We start from the raw sequence: 22,280 nt of genomic DNA on the forward strand, positions 1-22,280 counted from the left end.
GCTTTATACACTGAAATGTAAGTATGCAATTTTTTCAGTTATAGTGTGTTGTGACACTTTTGTATTTTTATGTCTGATTTTGTAAGCAAGTAGTTTTTAAGTGAGGTGAAACTTGGGGTACACAAGACAAATCAGATTCCTGAAAGGGGTACAATATGGAGATATACCCATCTCCTAGAACTGAAAGGGACCTTGAAAGGTCATTGAGTCCTGCCCCCTGCCTTCACTAGCAGGACCAAGTACTGATTTTGCCCCAGATCCCTAAGTGGCCACTTCAAGGATTGAACTCACCAACCCTGGGTTTAGCAGGCTAGTGCTCAAACCACTGAGCTATCCCTTCCCTAGTTATCTGGAAAGGTTGAGAGCCATTGTCCTACAACTCTCTTCCAGTACTTGGATCCCTTTTTCTACTTCCACTCCTTATCTCAGAGAGAATTCTACTTCTCCCAGCTGTCCTGATCCCACTTTCACTGGGTCTAGGGAACAATCTTCCCTCTATTGACCCCTACGTGCTTCTTCCTCTTTCCCAGCATTCTCCCTCCATTCTGCCCCAGCTTCACAAATCCTTTTCAGTTACCTCCCTCCCCCTTAGATCTTTGTATAGAGTTAAGTAAGGCAAAGAGGTACTAAGGATTCTTAGAAGTGAGTGAGACTTATAAGTATGGTGCGGAATGTTTAGATTCATGGCAGCAGCTTGTGTGTCCCCTAATTGTTTACTACTAGAAATGGTTCTATGGCTTGCTAGGCATGGTATGCAACTCCTACGGGATCTGCAAAAAGTAATATGTTCAGAGAATTCGTGTTACTCGTAAGTAACCTTTGTTTAACTTCATTTTCAAAACAAAAATCGCCTGTTTCAAGTATTAATAGTAAAGGATGAATTTTCAAACAGTGCACAGAGATTTAGCCATCAACATCTACTGATATTAATGAAATCATGCCGCTAAATCATTACTGCACTATACAGAAAATTACTTCTAAATATTCCATAAATGCTATATGCAGAGAATGGTACATCTTATATAATTGCAGTGTACCTACCACATGCTATCTAGACAGCTGATGACAAACCTCATCATGTATGTTTTTATGCCCTAAATTCCCACTGACTTCAGTGGGAGTTTTGAGTGTTCAAGAAATGCAGGATTGGGCACAACATGCACAAATCAAGACAGATGTAGAGAGAAAAATAGATGTTTATATAACCACATATTTGGGTTTGTGGCTAAATGATCAACGATTGTCTTTTAGTACGTGTTTAGTTGCTATTTCACATGCAATTACCCACGCAAACCACTGGAAATACTTGAATAACAGCAAATCAAATGACTAGTGTAATTGAAAATGGGACATGTTTGCTTATGCAGGAACACCCTTCAACAAGCCAGCAACATAACATTCAAAATAATAGATTTTCAAATAATTAATGTAAATATATTTTGTGGACTGTTGCACAGTGATTACCTCTTCCTCTCTTATTAGCGTACTTAACTCTTCCTACAACATCTGCATGTTCATTTACACTATTTAAACTTCCTTTTACTGTGACTCAGACAATGACATCTGCAAGTAAACAGAAAATCTGGACTAAGGAAACTTAAGTTTCCTGAAAGTAAGATGTTAGCTTGTGAAACAACTTCCAGAGGAAGTGATGGAAGCACCATCACTTGGGTAATTTAAAACTAGGCTGGACAAAGCACTCAAAAATATACTGTAGGGTTACATCCCATGCTGCAAGAAGGATGGATTAGATGATTTAATAGTTCTTTTTCAGCTCTAATTTATATCATTCCTATCCAAATTGACTGATGCTGATTGAGAACTGTTGATTCTGGAGGAATTCAGACCTGAACGAATTTCTCTTAATTCTGATTCTAAGTAGAATTTCCAGTTTTATTAAGTATATTTTATTTCTGAAATACTTGTTCCTCTGAAAGAGTTCAGAAACTAATTCTTTGCTTACATATGATCTTTCTCTCTATCTCTTTCATTTCATAAATACATACTGAAAACTTTTCAAAAAGATTAATAAATCTGCTCCTCTGTCCTTTGATTTATACAATATGGAAAATAAAGCTCTAACAAAAGGATGCTTTGCAGTAAATTATAATTAAATATGCAAATACCTTGGCTAAAATTGGACATGTAATTATATGACTAATCACATTTCAGAAAGCCTGAAAATTGCAATTGCATGCTTAAATAGATGGCCAGGCCCCAAACTCACATGGATGCTCTTGTGCTCTCATTTCACACAAAATAGTTGCTTTGCTATGAAATGCCATCCACTGAAAATTAAATCCTTGTGTGATAGCAATTTGTGTGACAGTTTAGACGTGTGATTTTTATATATGCAACAGAAGCACTATTTTTGAAAATGTAGCCTAGTATCTCTCAGATTTTGAGTCACATTGATATGTTGCTTACTTTTAACAAATTATACTTTGTTACTTCAGACTGGCTGTGGATGGACCATTTGGAGCTGCAACTACAGATGTTTTTCACTATCGAGTCTGTGTATGCATTGCAGCAGGGATAGGAGTCACTCCATTCGCTTCGATTCTAAAATCCATATGGTTTAAGTGCTGTAATCCTAATACACAACTGACATTGGAGAAGGTAGGGAAATTTGTTTATAATTCCTTTAAAAAGTTCACTGCCCTCACATCCTCTAGTAGTATATTACTAAATTAATTCTTGTCAAAACTAGATAAGCAGCTCCTTCAAGTTGAGGATAGAAATTGCTTTAGTTTCTGTTGAGATGAAGGAACTATCTCATTTGTCTGCTGTCCAGTGGACCCAATGAGTTTTCAGAACTTTCTGAGATAAAGTACTTTTTAGCTGCTAGCTTACTCTATTAAAGGCCTAATTGAACATTTTTATTACCTCAACCACTGGTGCAGTGGCATCTCCTTACAATTCACCTTGATAACCAGGTAACCCATAACAAAAAAGAAGCAAGGGTGGAGCATAGGCGCCAACTCACTCAGCTCCCAGGGGGTATTCAACCCCTGCTCTGCCCCAGACCCCATCCCCACTCCACACCTTCCACCAAGTCCCTGCCCTGCCTCTTCCCACCTCCGGCATCTCACCCTAGGTAAGGCTCTTGTTGTTGCAATGTTCTCTTAGCGTGGGTACAGGAACCCTGGACTGCCCTCTCCACTGGGCTCTGATACAGGGCCAAATGGTGGGCAGCTCCAATCGGTGCCTTGATATGCTAAGCAGTTACCTTCCCAGACCACTTCCTACCCCAGCCTCCTTTAGCTTCCTGGAGACAATCACTTCTGTCTAATTTCTGACCCGCACACTCAGTCACTAGTCTCTTCTTTGTGGATTCTCACAGGTCTGGATTGTCAGATCCCAGGCAATGAACTCCAAGGACAGTACTTTCCCCTCAGAACAGCCATCTGCTCCCTTCCACTGCCCCCCTCTGAGCTGTTCTCTCCTTTTTAAAGTCATGCCTCCAGCTTGCATAGGCTTTGCTACGGCTGCTTGAGTCCAGAGCTGTTCCTTAACCCCTTGCTCTCCCATGTGGGGTTTGTGTACCCCATCACAGTTCCACACTGGCATTCATTATTAATGATTCCCTTCAGCAATGTACAGAGGTTTCCATCTACAGTTCTGAAGCTAAAGGTTATTAGAGTATGGCTTTGGAGGCCAATTGTCCAGCGCAGAATTTGTATTGTCGTTGTACTTTCTTTCATGATTTTTTTTAAAACTATACTGATGATGGGTTGGGATCTCAGCACGCAGATAAATATTTAACCTTTCACCAATTATATTTAATAATAGAGGAATAAAAAAGATGGAAATAGGTTTTAAAATTGTCTGCTTCTAACCTCAACATGCACTCTGTTTTCATAGTTAACTTTTAAAAATTCATAAAGTTTGAGATGCATGCAAAGGCAGTTAAACCTGTAACTCACCCCCACCCTGCACAAGAAACCTTTCCCTCTTTGCCTTTTCTCCTCCAGCTGTGTTTTCATCTCTTCCCTCCTTCTACTCAGCTGCCTGAGGAACTGAAGTGCAATGATAATTCTCATAAATCATTGTAATTTTGGGGTGGAAGGAAATTAGGTTAATTAAAGTATTTGCAGTAGAACTAAGGCATTAGATAGTGCTTCGCTTCCTGGTGACTAAACAGCAAGTGTCTCTCACACAAAAAAAGGAGTTAAAACAACCTTTTGATTTTGACAAAAATAGATTTCTTTCAAGAAGTAGCATTTTACTATGAGAAAATCCCTTCTCAGTCAATCCTGGAGGGTTTTTGAGCTCCACTTCCATTTGCAGTTTTCATGAGGGTCTTCCGGTGTGGTATTGTGATTCTATAAGCTACATTAAGCAGCTATTGGCTACTTTCTCTCCTTGCAAAATAATATAGATTTTAAGTAGAACAGAAGGAACACAACAGGGTCTTTAAACTCTCCAGTAGATCCACTGGTTTCAAACATGAATTATTTCTAATAATGTAATTGATTAAAGTGTGCCTGAGGCTGCAGGTCCTGGACAGCATCAATGAAGTTAACATATTCTTCATTCTCTGAACTAATTTTGTAATAATAATAATAATAATAATAATAATAAATAATATGGCAGTGCCTTGTGAGGATAGGGTGAAGAAGAAACAGCTGAGGTGGAAATGGAGAGAGTGAAAGAGTGAAACACTAAAAAGAAAGTGGCAAGTAAAAACTGTCCCTTCCCCTTCCAGCCATTTTAACTCACTTTCTAATGTAAAAACTCAACTGGGAGCTGTTCACTGTTTCAGATTTAGGGCCAGAGCCTGCAACCGTGTCTGTGGGCAGACCAGTGTAAGGGTCCATCCACAGGGACCTGAATGCAGGTCCAAGGCCTTGATGTTTATAAAATAAAGGGAGTTAAAAATGGTGGTTTGATGACAAATTGCTGCTGAAAGAGCAGCATGGTTTCTGGGAATGCAGGAGGTGAGAAGGGGTCCAAATAGACTAGTGAAAGTGTGAGTGAGAGTGGGAGAGAGAGAGAATTAACAATATCCCATACTTTAATAGTAACAAGTCACTTTTCAGGGCATGCACTAGAAGACTTTGTTGCCTTCTGGGATGGATAAAGGCTCAAGGCTGAAGGTACTTAAGGTGTGCCCGAGTGACCCACTAATTTACACCCTGCCATTGCTTTTTGCTATAATGCATTAAGTCTCACAGGACCTCTGTGAGAAACAGGAATACGTTTATTTCTACTTTACGTGTAACTTTTTTGTTTCACAGTTTCTTCATTAGTGTAATGGGAATAATGATACTTATTTCTCACAGGTGTTGTGAGGCTAAAATCATTAATTTTGGAAAGATATCTTGAGATCTCAATGGAAGGTACTGTGGAAGTCCAAAGTAGTATTAGAATTTTTTTATCAGTCATGTAAGTGAGATTGACGTAATCTCAGAGCAATTGTTTTTTTCCCATTGACTAAAAGCTTCCACTTGTGATATAATTACAAATAATTTAATCTGTCTCCAAGTATGCGGCACTCACCTTCTATAGCGGTGAGTACCATAGAAATGTCGATTAAGGAAATAAATAACAGGATTTTCTATTTTAAAAAACAATTTCATCTTGATTTGAGTACAGCTGTCATTGCAGTTATTAAACTAATATTTCCTAGTGTTGCCCACATATAGTTGAGATATAAATACTAATAGCTTTGCATAATGTCAGCAGCTGTATAATTTAAAAAAACACAGCAAATCAGAAGCAGTACACATTTATCTAATTGATTTTTCACAATTAAATAGCCTTAGAGAGTAGTTTTCATATTGCTTTTTTGATGGTTAGGACGGGACATTTTGGTACTCATGACTGGAGTGTTACCACTCAGTTTAGTTATGCACAAGCTGGTTTCGTCCTCACACCAGCTAGCTCCAATTTTGAAATTTTGTAGTTGAAATTTATGAAACTGTATTGGTTAACCCAGATTCTAACACTGGCAAACATCTGTAACCTCTTGTTCCCTATTTAAGATTCACCCCATCCCTCAAACTTTCCAGCAAAATACAGTAATTTGGAAATACTAAAAGGCTGCAGAGTTCATGTTGTCAAATGTAATGTCATGTTAAAGCTGCTTTTGGGAAACAGTCTTTATGCCTATAAGGCTGAGTGCTAAATTCTTGATCGTCTTGTTAGTGCACTAATGCAGGACCCTCACCTTTGAGTGCGGAGGATAGAGATAACTACAGTGTGCCGGACTATGCCCTGTAACCCAGGGGATGTGGTTACTCAGGTTGTGGCCCTCCATAGCCACCCAGAAACAGCTCTGGGGTAGCCCCCCCCCTCCACACTACACATTTAAGAGCAGCAGTAAGAGCAGGTGATGAATATTTTTTCCCTTGCTCCCAGTGTTTCTCAAACTGGGGTCGCCGCTTGTGTAGGAAAAGCCCCTGGCAGGCCAAGCTGGTTTGTTTACCTGCCCCATCTGCAGGTCCGGCCGATCGCAGCTCCCACTGGCCGCAGTTCGCTGCTCCAGGTCAATGGAGGCAGCTGGAAGCGGCGTGGGCTGAGGGACTTACTGGCTGCTGCTTCCAGTTTGAGAAACACTGCCCTAGACCCTCCTCTAATTCACCCAACTCTTCAGAGTGAGACACACGAACATCTTGCCATGTAATCACTTATAAAACAAAACATATTCCCTTTCCACCATCTACCATTTCACTAGAAGCTACACAACTCAGTCTATTTCATCTACCTTGCATATACGTGTACTAGAAACATCACTATGTGTATCTCATTTGTCCTCTACGTAAAGCTTCAAAATCTCACCCTTCATAAGCATGCCTCAAATAAAACTTTACCCCTATTCATTCTACACACATGGGATGTAAATGCCAAATTATCACAATAACCAAAGCACAAATTTATTACATGTAGAATGTGATTTATTCAGGATATGAAAAGCTTAGTTACTAGTAACACCTAAGAAGTAGTCCAGTTAAGTGAATAAAGTGTGGGGCTACAATACTAGAATTAAGAGTTTGTTTCTCTGAATTTGAAGGTAGAATTAACCAGTTTTCAAAATGTGCTGTGTTTGAGACAAAAACACATTAGGCAGACCTGTCAGACTTCCTTTGATATTTAAAGGTCAAGGCACTGGGGCATGGTGAGGAGAAAGAGAGACAGTTTGGATTAAGAGGAGAAATGATACACAAAACAGTATAAAAATCATGGACACAACAAAACAAGAGCCAAACATCACTTTTCTGACTTTGTTTATAGCTTTGTATCCCTTCTAACATCCATTGTCCCATTCGTTTCTTCTTAGATTGTATACTCTAAGCAGCTTCTTATGGGTTAGTAAAGTGTCTAGTACACTTTGGGGGACTATACAAATAATTACATTTAAAAAAACATTATTAAGGTTGCAAGGCGGCCAGTCCCTAGCATCTCATCCAATCTCAGGTTCCACCAACCTTCACTGGCTCTGAATCCCACTTCCTCTTAGCCCCTCATACAATTTCCCTATTCTCCCCCAAGCCATCTGGTTTGCAACCCGCTCCCCCACCCCATACATTTCCCTCACTTGCTCCCAGTCCCAGTCTCCTTCCCCAGACAACCCCAGCTTCCCCTCCAGCTCCCAGGCCCAGTCTCCCTTCCCTGCCTCTCAGTCTCACTCTCTTTACCCAGCTAGTTCTAGTCTCACAGATTTTGCTCTCGGCTCCAGTGCCTGGTCTTAGCCCAGCCTAGAGCTGCTGGGAGCAGCAATTACAGGGAAAGTCCAGCTTCACACCTTGGCTGGTGCACACTCAGTTGCTCTGTGGGAAAGGTGCATGGAAAGTCCAGTCATGTATAGAAGCTGTGAGGGGATGGAACATGCTAAGTTTCTCTGCGAGAATAGTGCATGTGCAGTCCTGTCATGCAGAAGAGCTGTGAGAGTCTAGAGTAGTGATGAGCAACCTGCGGCCTGTGGGCCGCACGAGGCCCATCAGGGTAATCCACTGGTGGGCCACAAGACAGTTTGTCTACATAGACTATCCACAGGCACAGCCACCCACAGCTCCCAGTGACTGCGGTTTGCCATTCCCAGCCAATGGGAGCTGCGGGAAATGGTGCGGGCCACAGGGACATACTGGATGCTGCTTCCTGCAGCTCCCATTGGCTGGGAACAGTGAACTGCGGCCACTGGGAGCTGCGGGCAGCCGTGCTTGTAGACAGTCAGCGTAAACAAACTGTCTTGCAGCCCACCAGCAGATTACCCTGATGGGCCGCGTGTGGCCTGCGGGCCTCAGATTGCCCATCACTGCTCCAGAGTCTGGAGCATGCTCAATTGCCTTGTGGGAGTGGCACATCCACAGCCTGGTCATGTGTAGCTGCTGTAAGGGACTAGAACACGCACAGTCACTCTGTAGGGATGATGCCTACACAGTCCATTCAGCAGTAGGAGATGTCAGAGGCTTGAGCATGCACTGTGAGGAAGGAATCTTTAGGGGTTTTAGCTGTTAAGCAATAGTAATGTTCTATTGAACATTTGCAAACTGTGATTTTTTCAAAGGCTTATAACTTGGACAAATGTAGGTGGGTTGTCAAAAAGATGACAAAAGGCACCTCCCTGACACAAAGCCCGCCCCCACCAACTTTCTAGTCTCTGCTCTATAACTTGAGGGCACTAGAGCATTACAAAGAGTAGGTCTCAGGAATTTTTCAACATGGGCAAAACAACATATTTTCCCTTAGTCTCAGTTTTGGAAACAGCTGTATCATTTTAGGTGAAATTTGCCCTCCCAAAATCATCTTGAGGCCAAGACACAGCAATGAAAATTTCAGCCCAAATGGTTAAAGTTTGGCAATGTTATAAGCAAGTGAAAACAAAATCTTATTATTGGAATGTCTGGCAACCTTAATAGTAGGTGGCACTACCAGCCCCACCTATAATACATGGAGAACCATAATAAATGTATTTAAGAGTTTTGTCTAGGAGCATAGATGTTTAATGCTGCACTCAATACGGTATCGCCAACCTAAGACTAAAAGGACAGAGTGGACTAGTTCACAGATTTTTCACCTTTGGACCCAGAGTCCAATACCACAGTGATGGGTATGGTAGAAGAATCTCAACAAAACAGAATAACTTTCTTAGTGGATGAATGAAATTGAGTGTGGTGGTCTCATCTTACTCCCTGTTTGATCACATCTCGAAATCACTGCAGAGTTTCATAGGATTTTCAGTCTCTATTCAAGAAAAATGCAGAGTTAGGTTTTGTAAGCCATGATGCATTGACAGAGTTAGATGGCTTGCATATTGCCTGTCTGAATTAATACTTTAATCACTAAATTCACTCACATTTTTTAAGAAGAAAAAGGTGTTTAAAACATACAAAGAAATTCCACAATGTCAAAAGTAGATGGGATCATGTTTAAATTTCCACTGGAGTACAGTAGCATGCTATAAGATTAACCACTTATCTCAACATAAATAATTTAAGAGCTTTATAGAAAGCTTGTTGAAAGCTTATGTCTTGTTGAATTTCCTTACTTTTACCTGACAGGTTTATTTCTATTGGACTTGCCGAGATGCATCTGCCTTTGAGTGGTTTGCTGATCTCCTGTTCTTGCTGGAAACACAAATGGCTGAGAAAGGGAAAACCCATTTTCTTAGTTATCATATATTTCTTACTGGCTGGGATGAAAGTCAGGTATTAATGAAATAGGTTTGAGTTAATGTACCTTATTTTCCAGTATGGCAGCATATGAAACAGGAACAAGCAAATGGATGAATTAATGTAATTATATTAAATTCTTGAAGTATTTGATAAACAAGTTTTTTTCCTCCTAAAATTTCCTTTTAAAATCTTTTGTGATATTTTTCCACACTTACACCATTATAACTCCACTAACAGGAAGCAAGGAGACAAAGAACTGTAAATATAGAGCCCACTTCCAATTCAGCTTTAGGAAAATAGGAACATAAGAATTGCTGTATAGGATTGAACCTGTGGTCCATCTAGTTCAATATCCTATCTCTAGAAGTCACCAGTACTATCTGCTGTAGAGTAAGGTGGAAGACAACTTGCCAGCATGGAAAATTTCTTCTGAACCCTAAATTGGATGTTGGCATGATGGTTTGTGGAATGTCTTTCACAATTATTATTATTTTTAATTCCTTACTTAATTCCTGCTTCAGCTGGAGGAGGAGCTTTAAAGGGAGCCAGATGGCTAAAAAAGGGGTCAGTCAGGGTAGGAGGACAGCTCTATCCTGAGAGCTCCTGAACAAGGGAACTACAAAAGCCTTTGCTGCCAGGAAGGGGCTATCAGCTGGGCTGAAGGGTCAGATTTTTCTTTTTTTTTGCTATCTTATATTGGACTTTGAGACGTTTTGGGGAGGCAAATGGTAGGAAGTGACCCAGAGAGGCAGCCTCAAGGCACTTCAGTATGCTGATATTTTTGCCTCTAATAGAGCTCTTGGTTGCAGCCTGGTACAGTAAGAGGGCCCTGGCTCCCCTACCAACCACCCTTGTTGTGGAGAGCACAAAAACTTCCCTTCCACACACCCCTCTCAGAAGTAAGGAAAGGGTAGAGATGTTGAAAGCCCCAAGGCGAAGCTGAGTCACCTAGAGGGCTCAGCAGGGGAACTTAAGGTCCTCCCTATTGTGAGGACGTGGGACTATATCAGTGTTTCTCAAACGGGGGTGGCAGCTTGTGTAGGGAAAACCCCTGGTGGGCCGGGCCGGTTTGTTTACCTGCCCTGTCCTCAGGTCTGGCCAATTGCGGCTCCCACTGGCCACAGTTTGCTGATCCAGGCCAATTGGGGCTGCTGGAAGTGGCACAGGCCGAGGGATATACTGGCCGCCGCTTCCAGCAGCTTCCTTTGGCCTGCAGCGGTGCACCGTGGCCAGTGGGAGCCGCGATCGGCCAGACCTGTGGATGGGGCAGCTAAACAAACCGGCCCGGCCTGCCAGGGGCTTTCCTACACAAGAGGCAACCCCAGTCTGAGAAACACTGGACTATATATATTTCTTTTGACTCTGTTACCGCAGAATGGGGTGAATTAAATTAGTGACCTGGCTGGAGGGTAGTGAGTTCTGCAAGTTAATTGTGTGTTGTGTGAAAATGTATTTCCTTTAATCAGTTTTAAATTTGCCAGCTTTAAATTTCATTGATAGATCTTACTCTGAGATCTGCATGCTACTTAGATTAAGGAGGCTTGTTCAGCTTCTTCCCTCTTTATTTAGCCCCAAATGGGTCTTTCCTTTCTCTCTGCTTTATTAATTGGTCAGTCAAGTCACGTTAGATGCAGGAAAGGAAAACCTCTCGACCTGTTTCTTAGTTTTTGTTCTTTCCATTTAATGAAAGGACTCTTACAGGATTAAAAAAGAGGAAATATACCACAAATCATTCCTTTCCTTGTAGCCTTGCTCTTCTCTCTTCTTAATTCCTTCCCACTTTCCCTCAGGGATTATTTAAAAGGTAATGACTTGAGGTGCTTTCAACATTATGGGATTGATTTTCAAAATGTATTTGTGCAGTTGTTCACACACACATAGTCCAACAGCCTCTTATATCAGTTTCTCAGCCCATGGGTCAGGACTCAAAACTAGGTTGCTAGAATGATTCAAAGGGTCATGTGGTCCAGTCAGCAGGGTAGGGCCAAACCTGAGCAGTGCTGCAACCCCACAGGTTGCAATGCCCAACGCTGAGAGACAAGCCAAGCCAACCCCACAGCACAGGAACTGCAGGAGCCACCACTCTGTGATAACTGGCCAGCCTAACAGGTAGGCGGAGACTGCAAGTACTTCTCAACTGGGCCACCTCAGAGCCTCAGAGCTTGGCCAGGAGGGTGACGGGACCAGGCCAGCTCCCCATCTTGGGGAGGGGGAAAGGCCCGCAGAGAGGCATTGACTGATGGGCTGGTGCTGAGTCCCAGGCCTGCACCAGCTACCCTACCACCATGACAGGGAGCCAGAGAGAACAACACTTCCCCCAACCTTGTGTGTGAGACCTTAGGTACTCCCTCCAGCACCCCTCCATCCCCCTCCCCCCCCATACACCCTCCCACTTTGTTTGAAATGTTGTTTCAATAAATAGATTGGGCTACTTTGTGGATAGTTTTTAAGTCACTTTGGGCTATTAATGCAGTAGAAATCTGAGAACCCTGAAACTCCCCCAGGCCCAGAGGACCTGACCGAAACCGCTCCAGGACCTCTATTCCCAGACTATTTACTGGGTTGTGACAGGCCACAAACATTTACAAATGGGTCGTGAGCCCAGAAAGGTTGAGAACCTCTGTCTTATGCTAGTTATCTAACAGAGACTGTGAAAACTTCTTTTGGAGAGAAGCATGCAACAGTTTGACCAATATTAAATAAGCCATTGCTCAATGTTAGCAAACTCACAGGCTGTTATCTACCATCTATTTTCTAAAGATCTGGATCAAGATATATATTTGAAATACCAGCACGATGGTTCACTTTTTGACCTCCGTCGCCTGAATGCAAAGACTAAGACAGTGCAGAAACTCCTTCTTGAGGCACTCTTTGCCGACAACTGTGCCCTCATGGCTCACACTGAAAATGATCTTCAGCACATTGTCAACAAGTTTGCAGAGGCCTCGCAACTCTTCGGACTAACTATCAGCCTCGGAAAGACAGAAGTTCTCCATCAACCTGTACCTGGATCAAATGCTTCTGTCCCAAGTGTCTCCATTGATGGCACTCAGCTTAAAGTAATGAAGAACTTTAAATACCTGGGTAGTGTCATATCCAGTGATGGATCACTGGATAATTAGATCAATGCAGGAATATCCAAAGCAAGTCAGGCACTTGGCTATCTGCGTGTCAAAGTTTTAAACCACCACGACATCTAGATGTCAACAAAACTGCTTGTGTACGGAGCTGCTGTTCTTTCATCTCTTTTGTACGGGTGTGAAACATGGACACTATATAGGCGTCACATCAAGCAGCTCGAAGCATTCCACATGCATTGCCTCCGCAACATCATGAAGATCTGCTGGCAAGACGAAGTGCCCAATCTTGAGGTCCTCAAGCATCAAAATGATGATCATGAAGTCACAGCTACGTTGGCAGCCGCATGGATGCCAACAGAATCCCCCGCCAGCTTCTGTATGGTGAGCTCTACCAGGGCATCTGGCATATAGGTCGTCCACGAGAACGTTACAAGGACACCATCAAAGCCAATCTGCAGTATAGCCGTATCAAACTCAGGGACCTTGAGGACACCGCCAGTGACAGAACACAGTCAGGAATACCTGCATCGCCTCTGAGGAAGACCGCTGCCGGCATCTACAAGAGGCATGCGAACGACGTCACAGAGCACCAGCAGCGCACAACCCACTGACTGCGAACTTCCCATGCACCATCTGCAGCCAAATGTGCACCTCTAGAATTGGCTTGTATAGCTATCAGAGGGCGCACCATGAGACCAACAATAGATTATTTGCTCAGATTTGTCATCATTGGATCGATGGACTACCAAGATTTTCTAAACAAGCTAATCAAGAAGCTAACAAAACACATGGTCACCATCTCCCACCAGCTGCCAATATCCTGAATCCTCACTCCAGCACATGGTACAGAAACAAACAATTTTTGCTCTCATGAGTGACCACCAGCTCATAGACAGAGGTGGACATCTTGTTCGACCTTTGGACCTTTCTGTGGCATGTAATACCACCGAGCACCAACTACTATTATCCCCCTCCAAAAGTTTGCAGGAGTGAAAAGAAGTACAGTGAAATGGCTTTCTTCTTCTCAGACCAAACACAGAGGGTTATAATTGGTAACAGATCCTCTACCTCCAGAGCTCTAGCATGTGGAATCCCACAAGCCTTAAACCTCTCCCTATCTTACTTGATATCTTTAGGAAACCACTAGTGGAGACTGTGTTAGCTTAAATACCAGCAATACTCAGATAACACCAAGGTTTACATTTCCTTTGCATAGAACATAACCAGCATTCTCTCCAGGCTATCCCCCAGCATTTGGCCAAGAACAACATTTGGATGAAGAGTAGTTGACTGAAGCTGAACCTAGGCAAAATGAAGGTGATGATCTCAGAAAGCAAGAATCCCTTTGGAAAATTTACTTCTTTCCCCTCTGTTGAGGGCATATGCCTTCAGACTGTTAAATTTGTTCAGTCTTGATGTCCCTATAGATTCTTCTGCCACTAGATGGCCAAATAGAGTGGTGTCAAACAAGCCCTCTTCCATCTGTGGCTCCATCAGGAAACTGTGCCTCAAGATATCAAACCCGGTCCTGGCAATGCATTTGAGACATCTAGGCTTCATTACTGTAATTCATTATACTTAGGACTGAAGTAAAAATATTGAAAAAGTTCCATTTGGTACAGAATGCAGCCACCATCTGCTGAGCAGCACAGCTGGCCATGAGCAAATCATCCAGTCCCTGCATTGACTCTCCACTGAATAGACTCCAGTTCAAGTCCTCTACCACGATATTCAGAGCCAATGTTTCTCAAACTGGGGTCACCGTTTGTGTAGGGAAAGCCCTTGGCTGGCCGCGCAGGTTTGTTTACCTGCCCCGTCCGCAAGTCCGGCTGATTGCGGCTCCCACTGGCCGCAGTTTGCAACTGCAGGCCAATGGGAGCTGCTAGAACTGGCTTCGGGCAGAGGGAGATACTTTCTGCCGCTTCCAGAAGCTCTCATTGACCTGCAGCGGCAAACTGCGGCCAGTGGGAGCTGCGATCGGCCGGACCTGTGAACAGGGCAGGTAAACAAACCAGCCCAGCCCACCGGGGGCTTTCCCTGCACAAGTGACAACCCCAGTTTGAAAAACACTGTTCAAAGCCCTCCGTAAGATTGGCCCAAGCTAGCAGGACCTCCTGTGACTGCTACGCCTCACCAGAACACTGAAGCTGTCAAGAAATAGAGGAGTCTCATGAGCACATCCAACCTAGGGAATACACTCCTGCAAAAGATAATGACCACAGGTCTCACCACATTCAGAACTAAATTCCAAACAAATTTCTTGACTTAGTTTTTCTTCAATAATTCTTCACAAGGATAATAATAATAGTCTATAATACAAACAAACACATTACTCCTACTTACAGAGGGAGAAAAGTGGAGAGAGATTTTATGTTTGATTTTTTAAATACCTATGCAGTGATGGGTGCAATATAAGAACCTATAGAGAGAGTAAATCTGCATGCAAATTATGTACATAACTGCATTTCTGTGCATTTAATGAAAAAAAAGGCCTTATTTCTGTCTACATATAGGAATCCTGTATATTATTTAGGAGAAAAGGAACACAGGCATTGCTATGTTGGATCAAATAATAATATATATTAATTATAATATTATTAATTATATTACAGTATAATAATAATTATTATTATTATCTCTCAGTATGACATCATAGGGATTTTTTTCACCTTCACAACATATAAGATCTTTAAGCATAAAGAGGGGAAAGCTACCATCAAAAATTTATTCCCATGAGTCACCAATAAATCCTGACCACAAACTGACTCTGTAGGTTTGGGTAGTCATTTGTTAAATTGTGCACAGAACTTCTGCATTTTAGGGGCTCCAATATTCTGGTTCTCTTTTGACTTTCCTTAATATTCTCACAAAGCCTACAAGCACTGACTTCTGGAGATCACTAATCGTGATGTTTTGCACACCTACTGTATTCCTGAGCTGCTCATTCATACCCTGAGGGACTGCTCCAAGTGCTCTTGTAATCATCTTTGTTCTGTTTTCCATCATAATTCCACTTCGTGGCAGAGTTCTTCATACTTTTCCATTTCTCTTCCTCTTTCTTTTTTGTTTCTTCTGCTGGTATGGCAATATCAATTAACATGGTCTTGTTAATTGGTTTATTATTGATGTACTGGTTTGCTATAGTGCCTACAATGTGCTAAGTACTTTCCACGCATACAAGATGAAATGGTCCCTACCTTGGGGAGCTTAGTCTGTGTACATAGAGCATGGGACAGATGGGTTATTATATATCAAGTTTAGAAAATACATCTATTTACTTGTTCTGGAAGTTTCTCAACTGAGGTTAAAATGGGTGTGGATAATCCTCAATATCAGCTTTGGTTCTTTGCCTCCTTGCTTACAGATGGTGCAATAATGTTTTCTGAAAGGAGACTATTGGGGGAATAAGGGGAATGAAAATGGCAAGCAGAATTACTTGCAAGTAAATTTCCTTTATCAGCTTAACAAAGGAAAGTTATTGCTGCTTGTCTGATACCATAGAGTATACTATTGGTAAAGCATTGGCCACCGCTAATGATGGTATGTATATGCCGTATGAAAGTATGAGGTGGAATGTTGTTCAAAATATTTAAGCAGGTTCTTTTCTAGGCAAATACAAAAATAAAAGGGGTGGTAGACTGTTGTGCACCACTTGTGCATACCCAATTTGACTCCTCCTCTGTGAGCAACTGAAAATTCAAAATACACACATCCTGGATACATGTAGAATTCCTATAATGCATATAGTTTCTAATATTTATTTAAAAATCACCATTACTTCACTACTTATGTTTTTCCTTTCTCAAATAATTTCTTTTCAACGTTAGAATGGTTATCACCCACTTAACTACCGGGAAATATTCAAAAGCTGCTAAGAAACTTAGGAATCTAAGTCCATGTTTGCAAAAGTGACCTGGGCCCAGACCCTCAGATGCACCTAAATACCTTTCAGGATCAGGGCCTTAGGAATAAGTCTCATTGAAAGTCAATAGGACTTAGGTGCCCATGTACTTAAGTCACTCTTGAAAATGGAATTTAGTCTTCTAAGCCACTTAGGCACTTTTGAAAATATTGTTCTGCCCCCAGTCTTCTGTCTCTTTAGGGGCAGAGTGCTGCCCTCTGATGATAATTATAAGTTCCCCCCCCCCAAGTAATATATATTTCCACCTTTTATTCAGAGACAGTATTTTTGCTTTACTTTTTGCTCTCTATATACGTTATTGATTCTAAAACTATTGTCTTGCTGTACATTTTGCTTTAGGCTACTCATATAGCTCTACATGATGATGAAAAGATGGATGTAATTACTGGTCTGAGACAGAAGACCTTCTATGGAAGGCCGAATTGGGACACTGAGTTCAGGCAAATAGCAGAAAATCATCCTAGGTAAGGCAGGTTAGCTTCTAGCCTTATTATGTAACTCTTTTTCGACATAAACAGTGGGAGGGCAAATCTTTTTAAATGACCCTTTTAAAATAATTTAGTTTTTTGCTATGTGGAAAGAAGATTTATGTTTAATGAAGCTTTTAATGAAGAAATCTCAGAAAGAGAATGCCAATAAAATCTAATTTTTGGATAAGAAAATCTAATATTTATAAGTATTTCAATATCCTGGCCCTTGCCAGATATAATTGAAACACACAATCCAATTACTGTTCTGCACAAAGGACAAAGTAACATTAATTTCCCTTGAAGATGGTTATTAAAGAGATAAACTGTGATTTTTTTTCTTATGATGTCAAGGATATGTTTGTTCTCCCAACATATTTGGCTACCATTGTAAGACTGCGCTGTTCTGTCATTAGTTCATCTCTGCTGGCAAAGACAGTTCATTTGAACCTAGTGGATTTGCTAGTGGTCTGAGAAAAGCTTCTTTGTTCCTGGAAGCCTTTGAAGAAAGAATTTGAAATATTTTTGTGTTCATCACCAGAAAATTCTGGAATCTTTGTGATTCTTTTCCATTTCCAAATATTTACCTGTTAATGCAAGTTAAAGGCCTGCATTCAGGAGAAAGGGTTGAGAAAGGAAAAGGAAAAACATTTTTTTTATGAATACAAAACTAAAATGCTAGAAGGGGAAGAGAGAAAAGAGTAAGCTTCAAGAATACCATAAAATTGAAAAAATAACAATAATAGAGAAACCTATTGATAGAAGTAAAGATGGATACAAATCAGGAAATAAGAAGGAAGATTAAAAAATGGGCAAAGGGCTGACAATAGAAAATATAATTTTTTCCTTTTTATTATTTGTTAAATATTGCTACTACAAAATCATATTTTTAAATTTTAGGTTTGCAGTCAAATTTAACTTGTAGTCTAAACTTTATTATTTGATAATATTCAAAATATAGTTGTGAAGTGAAAAATCTTCAAGAAAGACACTTTCTGTGCTGCTTTTCACGCACAGAGTAGAAGGTGATGGTGAGAAGTCCTGAATGTCATGATGCTTCCTTAAGAATCCAGCACTGAAGTTTTAGGAACATGAATTTGGTCATAATAGGTCTGTCAGTCTGACATCGATCCAAGGCAAGATAATGGAGTGGCTGATACAGGACACAATTAATAAAGAATTAAAGGAGGGTAATATAATTAATGTCAATTAACATGGATTTTTGAAAAACAGATCTGGTAAAACTAACCTGATATCTACTTTTATGAGATTAAAAGTTTGGTTGACAAAGTTAATAGTTTTTATGTAACAGACTTCTATAAGGCATTTGACTTGCTATCACACAACATTTGGATTAAAAAACTAGAATGATATAAAATTAACATGGCACACATTAAGTGGATTGAAAGCTGGCTAACTGATAGGTCTCAAAATGTAATTGTAAATGGGGAATCATCATCAAGCAGGTATTTCTAGTGGGGACTCACAGGGATCAGTTCTTGTCCCTGTGCTATTTAACATTTTTATCAATAATCTGGAAGAAAACATAAAATCATTCCTGATAAGTATGCAGAGGATGAAAAAGTTGGGGGAGTGGTAAATAGTGATGAGGCCAGGTCATGGATACAAAGCGATGTGGCTTGCTTGATAAGCTGAGAACAAACAAATAATATGGCTAACTGTAAATATATACAGGTAGGAAAAAAGAATGTAGACCATACTTACATGATGGGGGACTCTGTCCTGGGAAGTAGCAACTCTGAAAAAGATTTCGGGGTCATGGCGAATGGTCAACTGAACATGAGCTCCCATTGCGATGCTGTGGCCAAAAAGGCTAATGCGATCCTTGCATGCATAAAGAGAGGAATCTTGAATAGGAATAAAGAGGTTATTTTTAACTTTGCATTTGGCACTGGTATGACCACTGTTGGTATACTGTGTCCAGTTCTGGTGTCCACAATTCCAGAAAGATGTTGATAAATTGGAGAAGGTTCAGAGAAAAGCCATGAGAATGATTAAAGGATTAGAAAACGTACATTATAGTGAGAGATTCACAGAGTTTAATCTATTTAGCTTAATAAAGAGAAGGTTAAGGGGTGACTTGATCACAGTCTGTAAGTATCTACAAGAGGAACAAAAATTTGATAATGGACTCTTCAGTCTAGCAAAGTATAACATGATCCAATGGCTGGAAGTTGGAGCTAGACAAATTCAGACTAGAAATAAGGTTTAAATTTTTAAAAGTGAATGTAAATAACTATTGGAGCAACTTACCAAGGTGTCATAGTGTATTCTCCATCTCTGGCAATTTTAAAATCAAGATTGGATCTCTTTGTAAAAGATATGCTGTGGTTCAAAAGGAATTATTGCGGGGGAAGTTCTATGGCTTGTGCTATACAGAGATCAAACTAGATGATTGCAGTGGTCCCTATGAATCTATGAATTTGCTTATGAGCCTCAGCCACACTTAAGGTCAAATGTGAACCCTTTAAAGGAAAAAGGGCATGAGAGAAACATTTTATTGGACCTGTATGGGGCAAAAACTGCCCCTCCTCCATGCCCTTTGCACATGCAGATGGTTCAGGATGCAGAGGAATTAGCATGTTTCTGCTGTGTGTGGGTAAAGGGGCAGATGGATTTCTTGAGGTAATCAGACTCAGGGCTGATTCTAGGGGCAAACAGGGCCATCACCCTGGGCACCAGCTTCCAGGGGCACTATAACAACTTCCAGAGACACTGGACTGCTAGGTTCCCCCTCCCCAACTGATCGGCCAACCATGTTTTAGGTTTTCTTTGCCTGACTGTTAGGGGAGAGTGGGTGCCAAAAATGTTTTCTGACTTGGCCAGCAAAATGACTAGGGCTGTTCCTGTCCAGGTTCTACATCCCTTGTATACCACTGAGTCCAGGCCCACATGGGCTCCCTTCTCTCCAATGCACAGTCTCTTTGCAGATGGAGTAGAGTGATGGTGTATACACTACACCAGAGGTTCTCAAACTTCATTGCACCACGACCCTCTTCTGACAATAAAAATTACTGCATGACCCCTGGACGGAGGACCAAAGCCTTTGGCCCTGGGCCCCAGCAAGTCTAAGCCAGCCATGGCAAATGGGGTTGTGACCCACTTTGGGGTCCTGACCCACAGTTTGAGAACTGCTGTACTACACCATGAATCCACCATTCACACCTGCTCCAGAGTACAGAGCTAGGACTGTCCAGCTAGAGACCGGGGCAGCAGCAGCAATCAGATTCTTAGCCATTCCAAGCTCTTATAGGTGCAATTGCTGGTGCAAACGTTTTGGAACTCCAGTTCCCACTTAGGCATAGGTGTGCTTTGGAAATTCAATGGTGGGCACATGTTCTTGGTACAGTATTAACACTTCTGCAACACTGTTTTTGTGGATAGAATTCACTTGAACCTCATTTGCACTTTCCTTTGAGAAAGCTTATTGGGAGCAAACATCAGTTGTACCTCATTGCTGCAGATTTAGCTGCCTGCTCTAATGGCACAAATTCTGAAAATTTACTCCAGTACGTGCACAGCTAATGAGTGTGTACTTTATATGTTTAATGGATATGTGCAGTGTCTTTTTAAAAGCAAACTCTCAAACAATGATATATTCTATTGTGCAGAAAATAGCTATTTTTCTATTGTCTGTAAACATCATTGCCTAGATATTTGCATACTTGGGCATGCACTTATTCATCTATGAGGACTACTTACATGTCAAGTTTCAAAATTCAGCCACTTTTAAATTGTGTCTGTGGGCAAAAATGTGTATTTTTTTCATCTTCATAGAACTCAAAAATAACTGCAGGGATTTTGTGCATTTTTTAAAAATATTTCCACTTAGAGACAAAAAATGGAAAATTTCAGCCCATAGAGTATTTTTTTTTGTAAAACTATGACAATGTGAAAACAGAGAGTTATCATTAAAAACGTTTTTTTGCAACCTCAGCTATAGCAATCCAGTTGAACACTGCAATAAAATGTAATAAACACTAACGAAGAATTAAAAATAAAGATAGTTTTAAAATAATATTTTGTGAAATGAACATGGGCAAAACTTTTAAAATGCATTTGTCAAAAGGCCATTTTAAAGATTCAAACAAAACTGAGGATTGTCAAAAGATGTAGTTTATTTGTTTTGTTTTGTTATCTTTTTGTTATTGCTGCAGCAACAGCATCGGTGTTTTCTTCTGTGGACCCAAAGCTCTCTCCAAGATCCTTCAAAAGAGGTGCAACTTGTATTCATCAGCTGATCCTAGGGGTGTTCAGTTTCACTATAACAAGGAAAGTTTCTAAACAGTATTTTTGAAACTTTATAATTGATATCATCGTATTGTATGCTTTTTCAGTGAAATCAGTGGGAGTTAGGGGTCTAATATAGTTGAGGATCTGGGCCCAAGTGTCTTTATAATTCAGAGTTTTTAAAAAAAATTAAAACTAAAAACATGAAATCCCCACAGAATTTACATGTTAGTAGAAGATGCAGCTATGCTCTATTTAAAAAAAACAAAAGCAAAAAATATATTAGATTTGTACTGAGGTGTAAAACACAGTTCATAGGGATCATATAATGCATTTACCCATCCATGCAATAAAACTGTGAAGCAGAAAACATCCCAAGTGTGTTAGCAGTTGAATAAGACAAATGACAATATTATATACGTACAAACACATGGAAAAATATTCACTAGAGAAGACAAAACTATATAGACAAACAAACACATAAGGATAAACATTACATCCCAGAGGACTTTAGGAATATTTTATAAATCTCCTGTTTGGGGATGGAGTTTGTATGAACTAAGCTGAGGCTACAAGATATAGTTGTATTATTATTGAGTTGAAGACGATGCATCTTTATTTGAAAATTGTGCAAGTTTTCTGAAATGTCTGTGAAATGATTAATGTGGTGCATATAGTGTAGCGGTAAAGTGAATGGAGAATTAGCATCTCTGCCAGTTCACCTAGAGGCATTTATCTTTTTTTCCCCCCTGGTGCCAGTGATGAGCCTCAGGGTAAGCTGACTCTTATTTTTTAACTATAAATTAAACTTCTTTTTTGTGTGTTGAAAATCTTGAAGGGAATGAGGAATGTGTGTAAGCACCAATACCAGCTGCCATTGCATGACAGAAAGAGGTGACAATCTCCTGTAGATTCTGAATTATTATTTTAATGGGGCTGGATC

General features: G+C 40.7%; 1 protein-coding gene across 1 annotated transcript in view; it reads left to right on the forward strand.

Moving 5' to 3' along the window:
- NOX3 (NADPH oxidase 3) overlaps window positions 1–21,428 on the forward strand; it is a 46,271-nt gene extending 24,843 nt beyond the window's left edge. The window contains exons 10-13 of the mRNA XM_050949713.1: window positions 2,457–2,619; window positions 9,504–9,650; window positions 16,959–17,083; window positions 21,265–21,428. Coding sequence (XP_050805670.1) covers window positions 2,457–2,619; window positions 9,504–9,650; window positions 16,959–17,083; window positions 21,265–21,391 — 562 coding nt within the window. The 3' untranslated portion in view covers window positions 21,392–21,428. The remainder of the gene's footprint in view (window positions 1–2,456; window positions 2,620–9,503; window positions 9,651–16,958; window positions 17,084–21,264) is intronic.
- Window positions 21,429–22,280: the final 852 nt, after the last annotated feature.

This window comes from Gopherus flavomarginatus, chromosome 4 (assembly GCF_025201925.1).
Source record: "Gopherus flavomarginatus isolate rGopFla2 chromosome 4, rGopFla2.mat.asm, whole genome shotgun sequence".
NCBI lineage: Eukaryota > Metazoa > Chordata > Testudines > Testudinidae > Gopherus > Gopherus flavomarginatus.